The 18285-nt window shown below is 40.3% G+C and overlaps 1 protein-coding gene across 1 annotated transcript in view; it reads left to right on the top strand.

Moving 5' to 3' along the window:
- The first annotated feature begins 3147 nt into the window (after nt 1-3147).
- Nucleotides 3148-18285, top strand: part of aldh1a2 (aldehyde dehydrogenase 1 family, member A2) — a 31691-nt gene continuing 16553 nt past the window's right edge. The window contains exons 1-6 of the mRNA XM_005929591.2: nt 3148-3378; nt 11058-11162; nt 12694-12834; nt 13113-13242; nt 16177-16238; nt 16918-17046. Of these exons, the coding sequence (XP_005929653.1) occupies nt 3262-3378; nt 11058-11162; nt 12694-12834; nt 13113-13242; nt 16177-16238; nt 16918-17046 (684 nt within the window). The 5' untranslated portion in view covers nt 3148-3261. The remainder of the gene's footprint in view (nt 3379-11057; nt 11163-12693; nt 12835-13112; nt 13243-16176; nt 16239-16917; nt 17047-18285) is intronic.

Raw genomic sequence — 18285 nt, 5'->3', positions numbered from 1 at the left:
AGACGATGGTTGCAACATGCAAGCCAGTTATTCCCAAGTTACGCTGCAAAGGGATGCATAAAGTGCAAGAATTTCTGGAAAAAGGAGTGACATGATGAGATTCCCAGCAACGTTTTGTTGCTATATGCACACGTAGGCCAATGCTTTCTTTCTATACCACACGTTTTTGGGCACTGACGGTCTGTGTGTTTTGTTCAGTGCTGGGTACAAATGTATTTGTTCTTTATATTTTCCCCTTGTTTTTGCTAAATATTGTATGTGTTACGTGATCATCGCAGGGCAGTTGATTTCCCCTCACGTGTTAGCGCTCTTTTGCTTTACAAGTTATAGGTTGAACCCTGTGCTCAGCATCGGAATTAAACACACAACAGCGGCCAGTTATCTTTCCTCTTAGAGATTTAGAACCACAGCACATCCAGTGTCAGTGAAAACATGTCGGGCCACTTTTCAGAAATTATCATAAGTCACTTGTAGCACATTCAGTGACGCAAATTATGAATTTTGGCACAAAGAGTCTGAGCCAGTTACGGCATTTTGCAGCTTAAATAAAGATTTCTACTGCATGTATAGGCGGTACTAAGCAACTGATCTTATGTGAAGAGAACTTTAAAGTTTTAATTTGAAATATACAAAAGGCAAAAAATGCTAAATATGCTCCTCAAATAACATAACATTTTATACTTAAGTTCCATGGGAAATGTGACCTAAAAGCACACATATTTTACTTTACACCCATACAATTTCATAGCTGCAACAGTTCTAAAAAAATCTCTTATTTTAATGAGCTCTAGCTGAGGGATTTACTCATAAGTACATTTAAATATAACCCTATAAAACGGATTTTTCTATTGGGCTTTCAGAGGATTTTTTTAAAAGCCCAAACAGACTAGTTTTATTTATTTTATTTTTTTTGAAAGACTTTCGGGTCTGAAGTTACATTTAAAAAAGATTATGTGTGTGTATTTTAACAGAACGTGATAGGAATTACAGGCTTCTCTATTTGGTGCTCGAGCAGCCGCCTTACATCAACATATGTTAAACCTTTAAATAACAAGCAGCTTTGTCTCGGTTTAAATCATAAAATCAAATTATTTACGCAAAGTAGACGAACTAGTGCACAGGGGGAGTTAGAGTTAAGATATTTACAAATGTGTGCGCCATCAAATAACCAAATAAAACTGAGAATAGTTTAAAAATTAAAATATTAAAAAATATGTTTAATCTACCGAGTATAAGAGGTTAACCTCGGTTAAGGGTTTAACAGGTTATCTTCAGCCTCGTTTCTTGATTTAATGCGTCTTTCCATCAGTATTATTACGCTTGTTTTTTTTACATTTTTAATCTCACTTATGGGAAAAAAATTGAGTCCATAAAAATTTTTGGTTGATTTTGTGAATAAAATATTTCGTAACTTTCAGAGGTCTTCATCACCATCCATTAGTCGCTTATTTACTCTCTGTAATTCGTTAGGGGGCAACTGGGAGCGATGCTGGTTCATTTCGGGGGAGACTCACCTTTTTTCTCTCTGAAATGCTTTCCCACTCACCTTCTTTCAGCCTTCCTTCAGGAGGGTTTGCGCTCCTTGCACTCATCCTGGGCTTTCGGTCATGCCTCCATTTGTTATCGTTTCGTGTTCCCATCACTTCAGCTTATCGAGTCGCTCTCTCCAATTATTCAGACTCATGTAAACGTGTGTGACCCTGCAGAGTCCTGGGCTCTCTCCGTCCAACAGAGGGAGCTCCATGAAAACATTTGAAGTGTTGAAGTGGCGGCTACACGTTTGTCACACCGTCTCCCCGGTATGCCTTATCTTCCGTTCACTGCGCTCTGTGAAAAGGTGAGACGACAGGCTGAGAATGGGATGTTTTGACTCCATTAATCAATGTCACAGTTTCGGAGCCGTCCTCTTTGATGTGAAACAGACACTTGGAGAGTGTCGCCCATGCTGTGAGAAAAAGAGTGATGTGCTGATGGAGAAAAAGCATCCTGCGGGGATTTGCAAATTATGGACCTACATCTGTCTCAAACTCCTTTGTGCTGTCAAGAGGCCCGCGTTATGAAATCTGAAATTCACGCCTCTTCAGTAAGCCCTGCTAGATACACTTTCTCCCCCCACGTCGTTTCTTCACATTTCCGCCAAACTTAATGAGCAGATAATCGTAAATAAGCACCTCATTCACCCACAAACTGCTGAGTGAGTGACGTCACATTTAAGTATGACGGTCTATTTGTTGTGGATGTGTTAATACGCGTGGATTTTCTTTAAATCCTTTAGCTTTCCCAGATAGGGCCTCTTGCGGCTAATTGGAGGATGTATATTGGCCGGTTTTGAAGGAGGCGCTGGAAGGAATTATCACCTGCAGGACAAATCTGTGCCAACAATACCCCGCACCCAGGAACAATTGCTCCAGTGCGCATTTGCATGACATCTCAGGCCGTGGGGAGGTTGTGTTAGGCAAATAGGACTACATGGTGACTGTGAGGCGAAAGGTGGTGCGACACTTTAATGTCACTTAGGAAACGGTTAATGACGGTGTAAGTGTGAGGTTATGGTGTGCTTTATGTATGAGGGGTTGTTTTGTTGACTGTGGGATCCGAGAGACAGAGTTAACTTTTAATCTGAGCCGAAGCAAGGCGCTCAAAGGGCTCAGAAAGACCGATATTTGCACATTTACAACTGCAAGACAACAGGGCAAACTCCGTTTGCGGCGAAGGAGCAAGCGATAAGCTCCAGAAACTAATGGACCCTGTTACGAGACTGGTTTACCCAACAAATATGTTGGCTATTACGCTTTAGTAACTCTCTGTTTCCCTGAAGGGCCCATTTATATTAACTATATAAACTTGGCATAGCTTTTACATGCTGAATTGTTATTACCATTGAGTAATACTACACTTGTGACTATCATAACAATCCATTTCAGACTTTCTCGAGTATGAGCGTGGTCTATTTGTGCATGTAACAGGATGAATTAGTGTGGAAAAGCGTCAGCTGTTGGTGAGTGAGAACACTGGAAACTGAGTGCACCGGGAGTGTGAGGTGGGTGGGGTGGATGTGTTCCTCCTCCTTAACACGCATGGCTTTATGTAAATGCTTGAATTTATTTTTCAAAAGGACAGCCCTTTTCTTTACCCAATGAAAATGAACCGCTGCTGACACCTGGCTATAAACCCAGGAAGGAGTCCAAAATCTCAATCAGAACTGTGCTGAAAAAACCCAGAGAGGCGCAGGCAGGCAAGACGAGCGCAGAGACGGCCGCGATGACTTCCAGTAAGATCGAGATCCCAGGAGAGGTGAAGAGCGACCCCGCTGCTCTCATGGCATCGCTCCAGCTGATGCCCTCACCGGTGCCCAACCCGGAGATCAAGTATACCAAGGTCTGTGTCTCTCCACAAACCGCCGCCGACCGAGCAGAGTTTACTTTACGCGTAACGACTCACAGCCTGTACGCGCAGAGCTTAAACCTAAACTTGGAAATCTTTAGAAGTAAAGCGAGTTTGTGAGTCAGCAGCTGGAGCTTCAGTGTCAGAGCGTGTGGCTGAAAGCAGACTAGAGGTGATGAAAAATGATCCAGCAGAACTTTAGAGCTTTAAACCTGGCGCGCTGCAACTTTTAATTAGATTGTTTTTCCGCTCGCACGCGCTCAGAGATGATCATTAAATCTTAAACAACCCGTGCGCGACTCACTGAAGCGGTGACGAGCGTGTGGCTGATAAAACACGTTTGATTAATATTTTTAGATTGTTGTGGTCTCTAGATAGGCCCATCGCTTCGTGCGTTTTGAAACACAACTGGTTTCCTAACACAGTTCAGCCTTTTGTTCTTAAAAAAAATTAAACATGGTTAATTGGCCTGGTTTTGCTTGTAGTTAAAAGTGCGCATGCTGCACAACGGCTATGATTTTAAGTAGACGCCAACAACGTATTAACAAAGGGCGTGTCATAGTTTGACCGTGTTTTAAGAAGTGCACCACATGCTAAACTTTTACAACACTGAGTCACGTGGCCAATTTTTCCGCCGTTTTAATGTAGTTTTTATATTTATTCCATCTGGAATACATTATCCCTAATATCACAGGCCAACCTCATTCCAGGTTACAGCGTGGGAAAACAATTTATAAAATATACTTTAAAGGGGTATAAAATAATGATACTGGGAGACTTGAACCATGTATTGAACCACTGGTTTTTATTTAGTCTATTTTTATTTTCCTTCTTATGTGTTCTCGTCATATTCACTGAGTCGATTTACTGTTATTATTACGGCCCAGGATCATATTAAGCATCAGCTAAAAAGAAAAAAAAAACCGCAACCAAAATAGTTTCTACCTGATCTTTAAGCATTTTTCTATTAATGACATGAGTGATGGCAGCACACTCAGGTCAAATGTTTCCGTTTCTTTTATCTAAGAACAACATATTTAGTGAGGAAATAGTTTAGAATTAAAATTTATTTAAAATATATTTTCTATTGTTCTTTCCCTTTTCTTTTCTTTTTTTTAAAGGTGCTTTCTGAGGGGTTTTATATGGCTCAGCAGTCAAAAGTGTGTGTGTGGGTGGGAAGAAGACAGGAGCTATGAGTCAAACAAAGAATTTGGAACTCTGATTCATTTCATCATATATATATATATTATATATATATATATATATATATATATATATATATATATATTATAATATTATTATATATATATATAAGTATTGGTTGAATTTTTGCTTAATCCTGCTTGAATAAATAGATGTCTCTTAAAAAAACAAAACAAAAAAACATAAATTAATCGGATGATGTCACTTTAAGCCTCTGGGCTTTGAAAGTGAGTCTTCACCACAAGTGATGAGTCACATGAAAAACTGGCATGATATGAGTTGTTTTGATTTGGTTTGATGTCTAGATTATCTTCATTCTTTCAGTTTTATTTTTTATTCATGCTTATGTTGCTGCACTTTTAGGTAAATTCACAGTATCAGTAACAGAGGTTTGATCATCAGTCTGAGCAGCCTGATTGTGTCTTGCTGCACTTTGTCGCTACTAAAACAGTCTTTTAGCTGCAGAACAAGTGTTTTTATGATTGTAAGATTAAAGGGCATCTCGTGCAGAGGACAGGCTGATGATAGTGTGGTGGAAGTTCATTTGCTTTTATAATTGCTCTGCGTTAACACATACCTCAGTGTTTTAAGTGCAAAGGGCACACTACTGCTGCCCTGTAAAGACAATGGTGTGTGTTGTCCTGCTAAAAGCTTTTCATTCCCTCTCAGTGCAGAATGTTAGTTAAAGGAGTGGAAACAACAGTGTACAGGAGGAAATTTAGGAAGCGACTTGGTGAATTAACCCCCAGGAATTTGGATCATCCAGTCCCTGATGGTTTGGTGGACATAGGGGGCAGAAGGGCCCTGATTTATGGGCACCCCTGGCGTGGACTCTCCTCACACCCTGTTCCTGTTCTCCTCCCTGCTGACTGCAAAGGAATCAGCCCACATTGTTCACTGATGCAGTCCTTTTCCCTCAAATATGATTTTTAAACACATTTTCTGCAACATAAAGGCATCTGAAACTTTTTCCAACTTAATGAGAATTCAAAAACTTTAATCAAGCTTTGATCGCAGTGACTTTTCTTTGCTTTGCAATGCAAAGATCAGATGACTCCGGAAGCAGAGATATGCTGATCCATTATCGTGCTTCAACAGATCTATAACAGGGAAGCATTTGATTAAAACAAAAGGGATAGTTCAGCCAAGGTTTGCCCCTTGTCCTTTTCACCAAGTCACAAACCACTCATAGTGAAATTGTGTGATCGTATCAAGATATCTTCCTGCTTGGATGCAAATCATATTAAAGTGGCATTTATAGTTTTTTAATACCTTCAGGAGACTTTGTAGTTTTAATAAATACTCTAAAACCTTGAAAAGAAAGCATACCCCCTCCCATCCTCTACCCCCACATTTCTATTATTAAAAGGATCCAACAGCTGGGTTACAAGACAGAAAGAGTTTAAAGCCTGATATTACCACAACGGAAGCCATAAATAAGAGGACGATGATAGCTATTTATTGACATTTTCCACTTGTGCCAGAAGTGGAGAGGAGAAAGACTGATAAATAATTAAGGAGAAAGTATCCCTGCTCTTTGTAGCAGGTGATACTTGTGGCTTTGTTGTGGTTTTTCACACTGTTGAGTGGTAATGACTTGTTAAAACAGACACTCGGTGGGACAAATTTAACAAGAAAGGCCCAGCTTTGTTTCTTCTGCTGTGGATGAAGAGTCTATAAAATGTTTTTACGTGTGGTGAGAAGAGACAATTTAGAGGTATTTTACGACATTTTTATTTATTTATTCTTAAACGTTTGCACATGTCTTGTCTTTCTGATATTATAGAGACTTTATTAGAGACTATAAACTACAAGAATGCTCCACAAATGTTAATATTAAGCTTCTGATAAAAATGCACTTTTGTATTTGTGTTCATAGCACAAATAAAGTGAGAACGCATCTGAAGAACTGACAAGGACCAGATTCAGTGGCCTTGTTCACCGTCTGAGTTACAGATCTCTTAATCTAATCAAGTTATAAATTTTCATTGTTGCTTTACTCGTGGTGGCATTAGTGCACTTTCACCATAGGAACCTGTGCAGAGCCCCTCTGATGAAGACCCATGAATTTGTAAAGCAGTCTATGCACAGACATCCACTCAGTGTGGATGAATAAGAGACTCCATCAATCTGTCACTGATTGAGATAGTACAGATGGAGGCTTGGGGCTCCCCGATGCTAGGTGCTGTCCACCGGGGTGTAAATTATGACCCTGCCTCACTGTGTGGGTTAGTGGCCCTGCCTTGCCAGAGTCTGACCTGCAGTTCTGGAGTTTTTCACTTCAAAACCACCATCTTACCGCGATCAAGATCAAACAGAGGCAAAGTTAGTGGATACTGTGCAACTAAATGATTTATCACAACGAGCACAGCAAGATCCCCTCCCTCCTTTCTGTGCCTTTGCTTTCACAATCTCCTCGTTCGCACACACATGGCTGCGTACTCTCTAAAACACATCTCTTTGATTGTGACAGGGTAAGTGTGCACCGCCATTAATGTGTCCATTGGTGTGAAATGCCTGCTTGTGCAGCGAGTGTAAATTATCATCTTAGCAGACACGTCAACATCATGTCCCCTGTCTCTTAATCACTTTTTAAGGAAGAGCAGTGACAGCGAGGTTACCCTGTTAACTTCCCATACCTTCAGTCTGCGGCCCTCCTGACAAGAAAACGTGTAAATCCTTACGGTGTCATTATGAAAAACACTTGGCTTCATAAATCTGTTGGAATGGGCTCTTTTTCGCCGGCGAGCACAACACGACACAGCAGAGACCGCTTTTCTAGATGTTTATTTGTCCGTGGAAAAAAAGCATGACATTTCTTTATAAATTACTTCCTCCTTGTCCAGTGATCCCATGAGTGAAACTATGTTAAAACGTTCTTTAAAACCTCCCTTGACCTGAAATATAAAGAGTGGTTAAGTACACAGGAAACCCATCAACCCTCAAATGGTAGAAAAAACACCACGAGTGAGAGGAGAGGTCAGTTTTATTGTTGATTCATGGAAATTAAGCCGCACATGGTCTCGAGGTTTTTTTTCTTTGTTTTATTTTGCTCTGTCTTTCATTAGGACTGCAGATTAAGCTCTTCTAGGTTTTGCAGTAAATAATACTCATATTGAGTCTGATAAAAATTGAGCGTTAGTGTTGGGATTCATTGCCGGCCGAATAAATCTGCCCAGAAACGTTGTCACACTGGCACCAGCATCAGTTCTGGGGATGTTATTAGAAAGGTGTGCGTTGTGTTCAGCTTGTTTCTTGCTTAACGTCGTTGTCAGGACGAACAGCCTTTATCAGTTGCCTACTCAAATTGACGAGACAAAGGCGTTGGCCAGGCAGTGACAATGAGGCCGCCCTTGCCAAACCCGGGAGGGCAGGGTGGCATTGTCTCTGGGTGTGTGAATGAAAAACATGAAGGCTCCACGGTGTCAGACATGTGGAGAGGAGTAGGAGAAAAAAAAAGAAAAAAAGAAAACACCAGCTGGTCTCCACTTTCACATGCTCTCCACTCACTTGTAACAGTAGTAATTATAAGACTTTTGAACGCCATCCAAAACCAGAAAGGAAATAGAGGTCCTGTGATAGGGGAGGATATGAAACTTCCTGCGCAGACGAGTGTTGCAGGTGCCCGTAGGATTCATCTGGCTGTGGAATCTTGGCGTGTTGTGTGTAAACACACACGTATGTAAACCTTCACACACACACACGCGCGCGCACACACACACACACACACGCCCCTAAACCCCCCCGCCCCCTCCGTCCAACCGACGAGAACCGAGTAGCCTTACATATTCTTTCAGCATGTGAGCTGTGAGAAGAAGCAAAGAGCCAAACAGATGTTTTGTTGGCTGCATGAAGTATTTTGGCATTTCATACTTCCCGTTACAGTTCACTCCGAAAAAATGAATCGACACAAATACCGCACAAAGTTTTTATTAACGTGGAGAAAAAGAAGAAGAAGAAGAAAAAGTCGGCATCGTTTACATTTTAAACTTTGTGTAACATGAACAAATCCTGATTTTAACGTTCATTTATTTGTTGTTGTTTTTTTGTAATTACAGAAAATTAAAGCTGAATTGAAAAAAATACTTCTTAAATTGTGGTTGTTTATATTGTGCCTCATCTTTTTGTGATCCCCATCCCTCGCAGGCTCGTACCGGATGATGGGACCGACGATTTTTATAGAAAAGCAAGAGATTTGCTAAATGTTTGCAGCTGCCCTGTGACCCATGCAGAAAGCCCTGACCTATAGGCTTACTCATCCACATCAGGCCTCCTCGTTATTATTCCAGCAACATATATTGGACTCAGTTTTAATCCTCTCTCCCATTTGTATAAAAAGCTGCTGAACTAGATCTTTAAAGAGTTTTTCATACCTCTAGTTTAAAATGAAATATAGAGTAAATAAAACCTGGGATTATTTGTATCCATATTAATTATTTTCTTTCATCTTGCGTGCACTTTTGGGATTTTAGGCCCTGAATGGCAGCGCAGACTTTCATAAACATGAACCTATCATGTGAAGTGATAGTAACGACCCCGCAGGGAATGGGAAAGAAAACACAATTAGTCATTTGAAAATGTGAACCCTTGCACTTGCTTTTTCATCCTTGCGTTCTTTGCCCCTCGTCCAAATGATCCTAAAAGCAATTTTAAGAAACCTTGAGAGTTGATTTACGACTCCGGCCTGTCATCTTAATCAAGTCTCTCAATGGAACGAGACAAAAGTCTAACACCAGTCCGAGCCCAGCGAGAGGGCTGAGCCAAACGGCGTCTGACAGTTGTCCTTTTCTGGCCGTGATTTAGGTGGGGCCTGCTCCACTGTTGTCGTGCTTCATCCGTTCTCCTTTAGCAGCATCTTGTGAGAGGGGTTACGCCATGCATAAAGCTACCCATGGTCTGCATTCTTGCTCGGACTGTTGAGGCTGTCAGGGGGCTCCTCTGATTTAGGGCGCCCCACTTCAGTGGCCCCTATAAATTTAAAAACTAATTCAGTGCTCTACAGGACTTTTTGTTTTTGTAGCTGGCCCTCTGCTCCTTATTGTTACTGACAATTTTATGAAGTGCTCTTAATGAGCAGCAGATTAAAGGTGGCCTCTGATGGTAGGCGCCTGAGAATACCAGGCTGGTAGAGGGAGAAGTTACTCAGGCCTTTGTGTGGGGGACGGTTTGGGGGTAAGCAGTGCAAAGGAATGATAGGAAAATGATCGTGTACTGTAATTTTTTGCCTTGTGAAGTGGTACATGGAGATACTGAACACCTTAAACACGTGAATGCGAGGTAATCAGATGCAGAGTCCACATTATGAGCCAGTGAGCCGTGGGAATGATACGGAGGAGGGATTGAGGGAGGGAGGGGGGCAGAGTGATGTTTTTTTACTGTGACTCCAACGGTTTTCAGGCACTTCGGCATTTTATACCAGCCCGAAAGTAAACACAGCTAACACTTTACAGCCAATTAAATAGTACTTAAAGCCCGGCGTTTATGGAGGTAAACATGTTGGAGAGTTTAGGGAGGCTACAGCCAGTGGGATACTTGAACCCTGCTCTCAGGTTTGCTCTCAGTACATCAGAACTCCTCTAAAGTAGAAGGAGGGTAAGAGCGAATATATACACAGAGGGATTTGTGCCAGCAGATGTTCTCCTTGCACTCTATCTATCAGGCAGACTGACAGTCATTAAAAACAGTGTGAGTAAGTCAGCCTAATGAATCCAAACATGTCAGCGGGGAAGGAGGTTTTTGTCGCTGACCTAATATGCTGGAGGTACGTTTAAAATTACATATGTAAAAGGCGTCACATGTACTTCTGTGTCATAACTCTCAGTTTTGGAGTTGTGTAAACATTTATTTTTCTTTTTGCTCGGCAAAGACGTTGCATATGTCTCGTGTTGGAATCCAAGGACTTGCTGTTTAACGGAAGACTTGCTTTAACGCATCACAGAAACCAAGTGCAGCACGTGTTTTATGATCTCGTAAACGAGCAGCGATGTTGTGAAACGTGTGTCTGTGTGCTTGGGGGGTGGGGGGGCGGATTGTGTAGGTGGGTGGGGGTCGAGTGTGTGATTGGGATTTATCTGTACCCCCACATCCACCCACCCCCTTTGTCTGGATGGTGGAGCACTCCCTAGAGAGCAATGCTGAACAGACAGGAATCTGTGTCCAGATTTCCAGAGATTCTCCCTGGACGTGTCGCTGCGTGAGAGCTGTTTTTCTTTCGCAGTCCACAAGCACATAGCTGCAGCAAAATGGTGAAATGAACGCATTACTTAATATAATATAAATATTTTTAAATAAAAAAAAGAGCAGCCATTGTTGCACGCTCATGCTTAGCATGTTTGGAAACTGCCTTTTCAGGCTTTCAGTGCTACGTGTGAAAAGGATACATTCCAATAATAATTTTGCCTATTTAATGAATTTAAAATGGGTTATATCTCTTACTAAAATGCCCAAATTATCTTCTTCTTTTTTTGCAGATCTTCATCAACAATGAATGGCAGGACTCTGTTAGTGGAAAGGTCTTCCCTGTCTACAACCCGGCTACTGGAGAGCAGATCTGTGAAGTCCAGGAAGCAGACAAGGTAAATGTTATACAATGTTTTATGGTGGAGTATTATTATAAGTATTACATTACATAAGTATAGTTAAACCAAGTAAATGGTTAAAGTCATTACTGTTGATGGATGTAGAAGTTTTTATTGGTAAAACTAATTTTTAACTTGTTCATGTTGGACTAGCGTGCAGGCTTAAACAACAAAAGCAAGCGTTTAGTGGATGTTAGACAATATACAAGATAAAAAAAAGATAAAAAAGACAGAAAAGATAAAGAAACCTACACACACACACACACACACACACACACACACACACACACACACACACACACACACACACACACACACACACACACACACAGGTGGGAGGGTAACCCAAGTGAACCTCATGGGGTGGGGCAGATGATCCCAAAGGACAGAAAGCAACATGAGCAGAAAGTAAAACCTCAACAAGACCCTTGATGTTCAGCAGATACATTCACATGATGTGCAAACACAGAAGAGATAAATGCAGCTAGAAATAACAAATTATTCTTAAAGTTTTTCTTAATTCATTTGCTCCATATTTTTATTCTTGGGCTTTAAAAGAGTAGCTTTAAATTATTCATAGTTCAGTGTTATCTTTATTAATCATATACTTGGCCTTGCTCCATTCCCTTAGTTCATCAGTTTAGCCCCTCCCACTTAAAGCCAGTTTTCTTTTGATTGGCTGTCTCTCACAAACAGCGGGTTTGAACAGCTGCCAGCGTGGCCTCTGTACTCACAGTACAGTACTTTGAGATGAAAACGTTAGGATGCCCTCTCTTTCTCTTTCTCATCACACAGAGCCAAGAGTTAAAAAAAAAAAAGCTGGTGTAAACTGAGCATGCAGTGAGGTCTGGAGTTTCTGGCTCACAGGGATTACTTTTATACATGATGACCTAATTTTCTGAAACTTAAGCCATGTTTAAAGTGAGCATGTAACAGTATATATATTTGAAAAGCATAATGGAGCTACCTTAAATACATGTAGTACAGTAAAAAGAATAATGAATTTCTCTGTACTTAGGTTTCAGCGCTGGAGAGTCTAACAATGAAAGGTGGGGGGGTTTACCCATAATCAGGAAACATATCACTTCATTTGCATCGCAAAGATTAAAAAAAGTCACACTTTAGGGTTAAAGTTGAGACTTTCTGTGTATCTTAGTGAGTGCCCTGTAAAAGGTTAACCATCTTTTTATTGGATAGGGCAGTGCAGAGAGTAGGAAAGTGGGGAGAGAGTGAAAACATGCAGGAAATGGTCTGTAATGAACTCCAACTCTGGCTCCTGCAGTAAGGACGCTATCCTTTGGTACATGCGTTGCATGCTTAAACAGGTATAGCTATAGTGTTGGCCTGGAGTCTAGTCTTTAGCCGTCATACATGAGTGAAATAGCTGGATCTGAAATATTAAAGAAAAGCAAAAGCACAATATGAGACAAATCATCTTCAGCATTCAGCATATACACTTCTATGTTAGATGTAGGCCTGCTAAAATGCAGAGACAGATCATGAAGTGACATGTTTTTTCCCCCTGTAGGCTGACGTTGATAAAGCCGTGCAGGCAGCTCGCCTGGCCTTTTCTTTGGGCTCTGTGTGGCGAAGGATGGATGCTTCAGAGAGGGGTCGACTGCTGTCCAAACTGGCTGACCTGGTGGAGAGGGACAGTGTCTACCTAGCAGTAAGTGGACAAATACTGGGAATGTTCTCTTATTTTTCCTCACATGTTATTAAATGCATTTTATGCCTTTTGGAAAGAAGGATCTACAGTTGCTTTTGTGCTTGATAGTACAAATACATGCAAATGTCCTAAAGCGAGCATATTACTGCCGTACTTGTAGTTAAGTGTTATCTTGTGTCACATTTCACCCGTGGGTGCGTGTAAAAGATAGAAAACAGTATGGAAATATGTGAAGATCACAAGGTTAGATCACATATTTGTCCCTCGTCTCTCTTCAGACTATTGAGTCACTGGACAGTGGAAAGCCTTTCCTGCCCACTCTGTTTGTGGACCTCCAAGGAACCATAAAGACACTGAGATACTTTGCTGGATATGCCGACAAGATCCATGGTACTTCCATTCCAATGGGTAAGAGCCGTTTGGACTGAGAGAGATGAAGGGTACTAGCAGTTAAAGAAAGGATTAGTCAGATGGTATTAAAGAAAGAGCCAGGTTTGTGTTTTTGTGTTTGTTCCTCTGACTGTTTGGTACCAAAAAACAAACAAAAAATGCAACAACACTCAACTGAAATTGCAAACTTAACATATATGATTAGTCAGGATTTAAAAACTGAAGCATGTGTGGAAGATCTTTAAATCTACTTCTTTCTTCTAATGGCCAGCAGGGGGCGACTCCTCTGGTTGCAAAAAGAAGACTGACTGTATAGAAGTGTATGAGAAAGATCACTTTCTTTCTGATCTGCTCTTTGACCTCAGTAAACACTTTCCTTGATTAATAAACCAGTTAAACGCTTAAAGATTGCAACATGATGTTTATTTTGTCATTTTTAGTTCCCATTTAGAGAAAATCTATGATAATGAAAGATATGCCTTAGGGCGTGGCAACCTGTAGTTGATAAATCAATTCAATATGAATGCAACACGTCGCTCTTTGCATCAGCTTGAAGTTTCAATACAGAATTCCTCAAACAATTGTTGATGTTACACTGTGCACATTTTTTACACAGTCTGTCATTCAGATTTAATGTGTCAAACCTCTTAGACAATAGTTAGCTGTTTGTTGTGAGAAGTGAGCAGCTGAAAGTAGCTTTAAATTCTCCACTAACTCTACTGAGAGCTTTAGCAGGCACGGTTTTATTCTGAGACCCTTTTGGTATCAGTAAAAGGTTTTAATTGTTATTGTGCATTACTGGGGTGTCAGGAAAATGAAATTAAAATAAAACAAAATAAAAAAATAGTTCCCTGACCTGGAAAATCAATACGATCGCTCTTTGAAGTCTGTTGATCAACTTTACTTTTATTATTGTTACATGTGCTAATTGAATTTGGGATATATTATTATATTGACTGTGTTCCACACAAAGTGACCTAGATTAGTAAGTTATTATATAATTTACAACCAGTGCCTGATAAAAAATGCAGCAAATTGGTGTTTATTTTTTTAATAAATATTTTTATTGAGAGACAAATGTACATAAGTTTACAATGACAATACAATCTGTTCCCCTAACATATTTGTTAGTTTTTCTTACATGAACAGATACAATAATACACACACACACACACACACACACACACACACACACACACACACAGCTGGTAGAACGTTTAATGACTTGCAATAGTTTGAATAGCAAACCCTGTACAATACATCTTTATAGAGATCCTTAAAAGTATTAATACCATGACGCTTCCACTATAGGTACACGACAAGCAGCTATAAACATGATTTTAAAACACTCAGAACAATAAAATAAAAAAAATCTTTGTAGCCTCCGTTAATCTTTTCCTACGCTGACTGAAAAGCATGTGGACAGTCAGGAGAACTATGTTATAATATAGGAACCCTGTAGAGGAGCATGAGAATGCACAATTAATATAGGGATTTAAGTTGTGCAACATTAATTTTTTTTGCTTTTAAGCTACTTTAGAGACCTTTGACTAGGATCATTGCATAAATTCTTGCAATATTTTACTACAAAGCTTTTTACAAGTACAGGAAATTTAAATCTTTTTTTTTTGGGGGGGGGGGGCATCTCTATTGACATCACCATTTATTAAATTTTTTAGTAAAACAAAACACTCTTTTTATTTCATTGTGTTCAGAGTTTTGCAGAAAGCTAAGCTTACATTCAGCGGGTGAAGGTAACAAATTGGTAATCAATCTAAACACATTAGAGCCAGCTGCCAGTGTTGCCCCTCTAAAGCAGCTGAATCTGAGGGTGGAAGAGAAGAAAGTTGGCTGTGTGTTTTAAAAGGAAGAAAAAAAAGAATGAGAGAGACTGAGAGGACATGGAAAACATCCTGATACCACTGTATTGTCCCTCTCAAAGCTTCTCTTGTACGCTGCTGCCAAACCAACCACGGCGAGCGTTTTCCCAGGGCTTTGGTCTAAGCTTTATTCCACTTGTAGGCTTTCAGAGTAAATAAATAAGGGTATTCCTGTAGCCTGTATGATGTAAGTAATCATGTTTGTTCACCTGTTAGAATGAGGCGCAACACAGCTACCATGAGCTGCTCCTCTGCAGCTATTTGTCTTGCCTGTTATGCTGATACTGTGGTGTTAAATTTATATCAGAGACGGCATGAAATGAATGGGGAGTGTCATTATGTGCAGCACCTTTGGCAGTACAGTTTGGTATCATTTACACCGCCTGTGCCAAATTGAAATATAATTCATGTGCAGGCGTCATTCTTTCAAACAAGGCTTCAGATACTCGAGTTCCTCCAGAAAATGTCATGCCTACTGGGTTTATAGATTCATTCCACAAACAATAGCAGTTTTGCAAGATCCACACTGGAATACACGGACAAAAAAAAGAAAAAGTTGAAATATGGGAATCTTACTGAAGTTTTGTATCTGTTGTCAACGTGATTGTTTGACTTGTCATCCCCCCACTGATCCTTCCAGTCCAAGTGCAACATTAAGCAATCATCAGCTGACCACTGTGGTAACAAATTTATACACACATTTCTCAATATGAATTGTTTTTCTGAAAAATGAACAAGCATGGCACACCCTCAGCAAGTACCTCCTTTTTACTCAAGTAATGCAAGAGGAATGAGCAAACCTTTCCAGCATAACACCCATCTCTATGACCTAAAACAGTTACACACATGAAACGTAATCTCTCACCAGGGTAAAGCAACAAGGAACAAGGAATGTGGATTCATTTGCAAATTAACATGTCGAGTCAACAACACCAGGGGAGTCAGGTGGTGACGTTTTTCATGTGTTTAGAGGGATTTTTTAGTATTTCCTATTAAGTGCTTTTTTGTTAAAGTGTTAAAGCTAGGAATAAATAACCCAGTTCTCTCTTTGCTCATGTGTGTTCCTCTACAGATGGAGAATATCTGACATTTACCAGATATGAGCCTATTGGAGTTTGTGGACAAATTGTCCCTGTGAGTATAACTTTTCTGAAAAGTGACATGCAAACATGACAGGGAAGTGTGAAGAAAAAATAAAAAAGATGGAGTTAGCTGCGTCTAAAAGTACTGAATTACATTCAGAATTTTCCAGTAATTCCCTGTCAGCCACAGTTTTTAAATCTTACCGGTAATCCCCCGCAACCACTCCAAACCCCACCCCCTCCAGTGTGCCGGTGGCTTTGAGGAAAAGGGAACAAGAAGTGAGAAGCAGAAGAATGAGCTAAGGGATTTAACAGAGTGTGTTTGAGGAAAGAAGAATGATGAGAAAGGAGGAAAAGATCAAGGAGAAAGAGACACTGTTGATTGTGCAAGAGTGCAGAAAGCGTGTGGTTCTGTGTTGAGCCCCATGGGCTCCTGTGCAAAGCAGAAATAACACAGGCCTGTGTGTTGAACAGTGATACGGGTCTATTGCACATGTGTTGCAATTTCCCGACTTTCTCAGAATACTGTGGGAAGAGAAAATACTGTACAAGTGCCGAGAACATTTTCTCACTTGACTATGTTTAGACAGAGTGAAAATGAGAGTGAGTGACTTAAGAGCGATGAGTTATTGAACTTGACTTGTGACCACCCAGTGTGTCAGATGCATGATGTCTTTTTCCGGTGTTTGTGTGTGTGTCTCTGTGTGCGTGCGCGTGTGTGTTGTACACAGTGGAACTTCCCTCTGATGATGACAGCATGGAAGCTGGGCCCAGCGCTCGCGTGTGGAAACACTGTCGTCCTGAAACCTGCTGAGGAGACGCCGCTCACCTGCCTCTACATGGCAGCTCTAATCAAGGAGGTAAATGACAGAGTCACTATGACGACGGCAAACATTTCGCACGCACAGTTTCAAGCATGAGTGCTGAACTAACTGAAACAGAATCACTTATAGATTTTATTTTGCCAAGGACACAGTGTTCACTTTGACTTTGGCCAACACTTTATTTAGACAGTGCAATGTTAATGTAACCAAAAGGCGATAAAAAACAGATGTTTAGCGAAGTGTCACATCGATTTGGTGCATCATCTCAGAGTCAGTGAAGTAGGACTTGGCCTTTATGTTATCTCCAGCCAATATAGAGCCAAAATGAAATGGTTAGTTTGCCTCAATTATGCAAATGAACTTTTTAATGGTCTAAAACATACAGATTTTAGTCTCTTAATACAACAATAAAATTTATTTAGGATGATAAAAATGAAACATTTAAAATCTTTCTTTATTTTAATGAAAAAAAAAGCTCAGAATTAGCATCTGTCTGGTGGGAAATGCTGCAGAAACAGTAATAATGAGATTAATATTGTGAATATCTATTTTTGCTGAGCTTTCACGCTGCATTTAAAAACCTTCATGTTGGTCTCTGTCACATAATTAAGTGTCAGAAATACAAAATAATTATCTGATGCAGAACTAAACACACGTCTAGTGTCTCTAGTTTACTACCTCTGGTAGTTTAGTCAAAATAAAATCCAAATATTAATATTAATACAGCTAATTCAACTCAATTCAATATTCACTGTATGGACAAAAGTACTGGGTCAAACCTATTAATCTTTGAATTCCAATGTTTTCATCTACTGCCTTCACACACATTTGTAAAAGACTGGGTCGTTCCAAAGAACTCACTAAATTTGAACGTTTTGCTGTAATAGGATGCCACCTATGCAACAAGTCAGTTTGTGAAACTTCTACCCTCCTAGATATTACACGATCAACTGAAAGGGGAATTACTGCAATGCGGGAGGCTTTACTAAGAACAGCAACTCAGCCATGAAATCAAAGACCACATAAAGTTATAGAGCAGCAGCACCAAGTGCTAAGGGAAAATAGTCCCTGAATGTCAAATTACAAACAGCAAAACCTCCTTTTGCTTTAACATCAGCACAAAAACTTTGTGCACTCACCAGGCCGGGGACTGGTGAGTGTCAGCACCACAGTCCAGGATGAGACAACGAACATCCAAGAATACATTGGGAAGATGGCCCCAACTGACCGAGTGCTCAGTGAATACCTCAGGCAGCAGAAACCCAAGAAAGAGGA

Source organism: Haplochromis burtoni, unplaced genomic scaffold (assembly GCF_018398535.1).
Source record: "Haplochromis burtoni strain Fernald_Lab_line unplaced genomic scaffold, NCSU_Asbu1 Contig_50, whole genome shotgun sequence".
NCBI classification, from domain to species: domain Eukaryota; kingdom Metazoa; phylum Chordata; class Actinopteri; order Cichliformes; family Cichlidae; genus Haplochromis; species Haplochromis burtoni.
The sequence above is the reverse complement of the archived record's forward strand: the minus strand, read 5'-3'. Positions and strand labels throughout refer to the sequence as shown.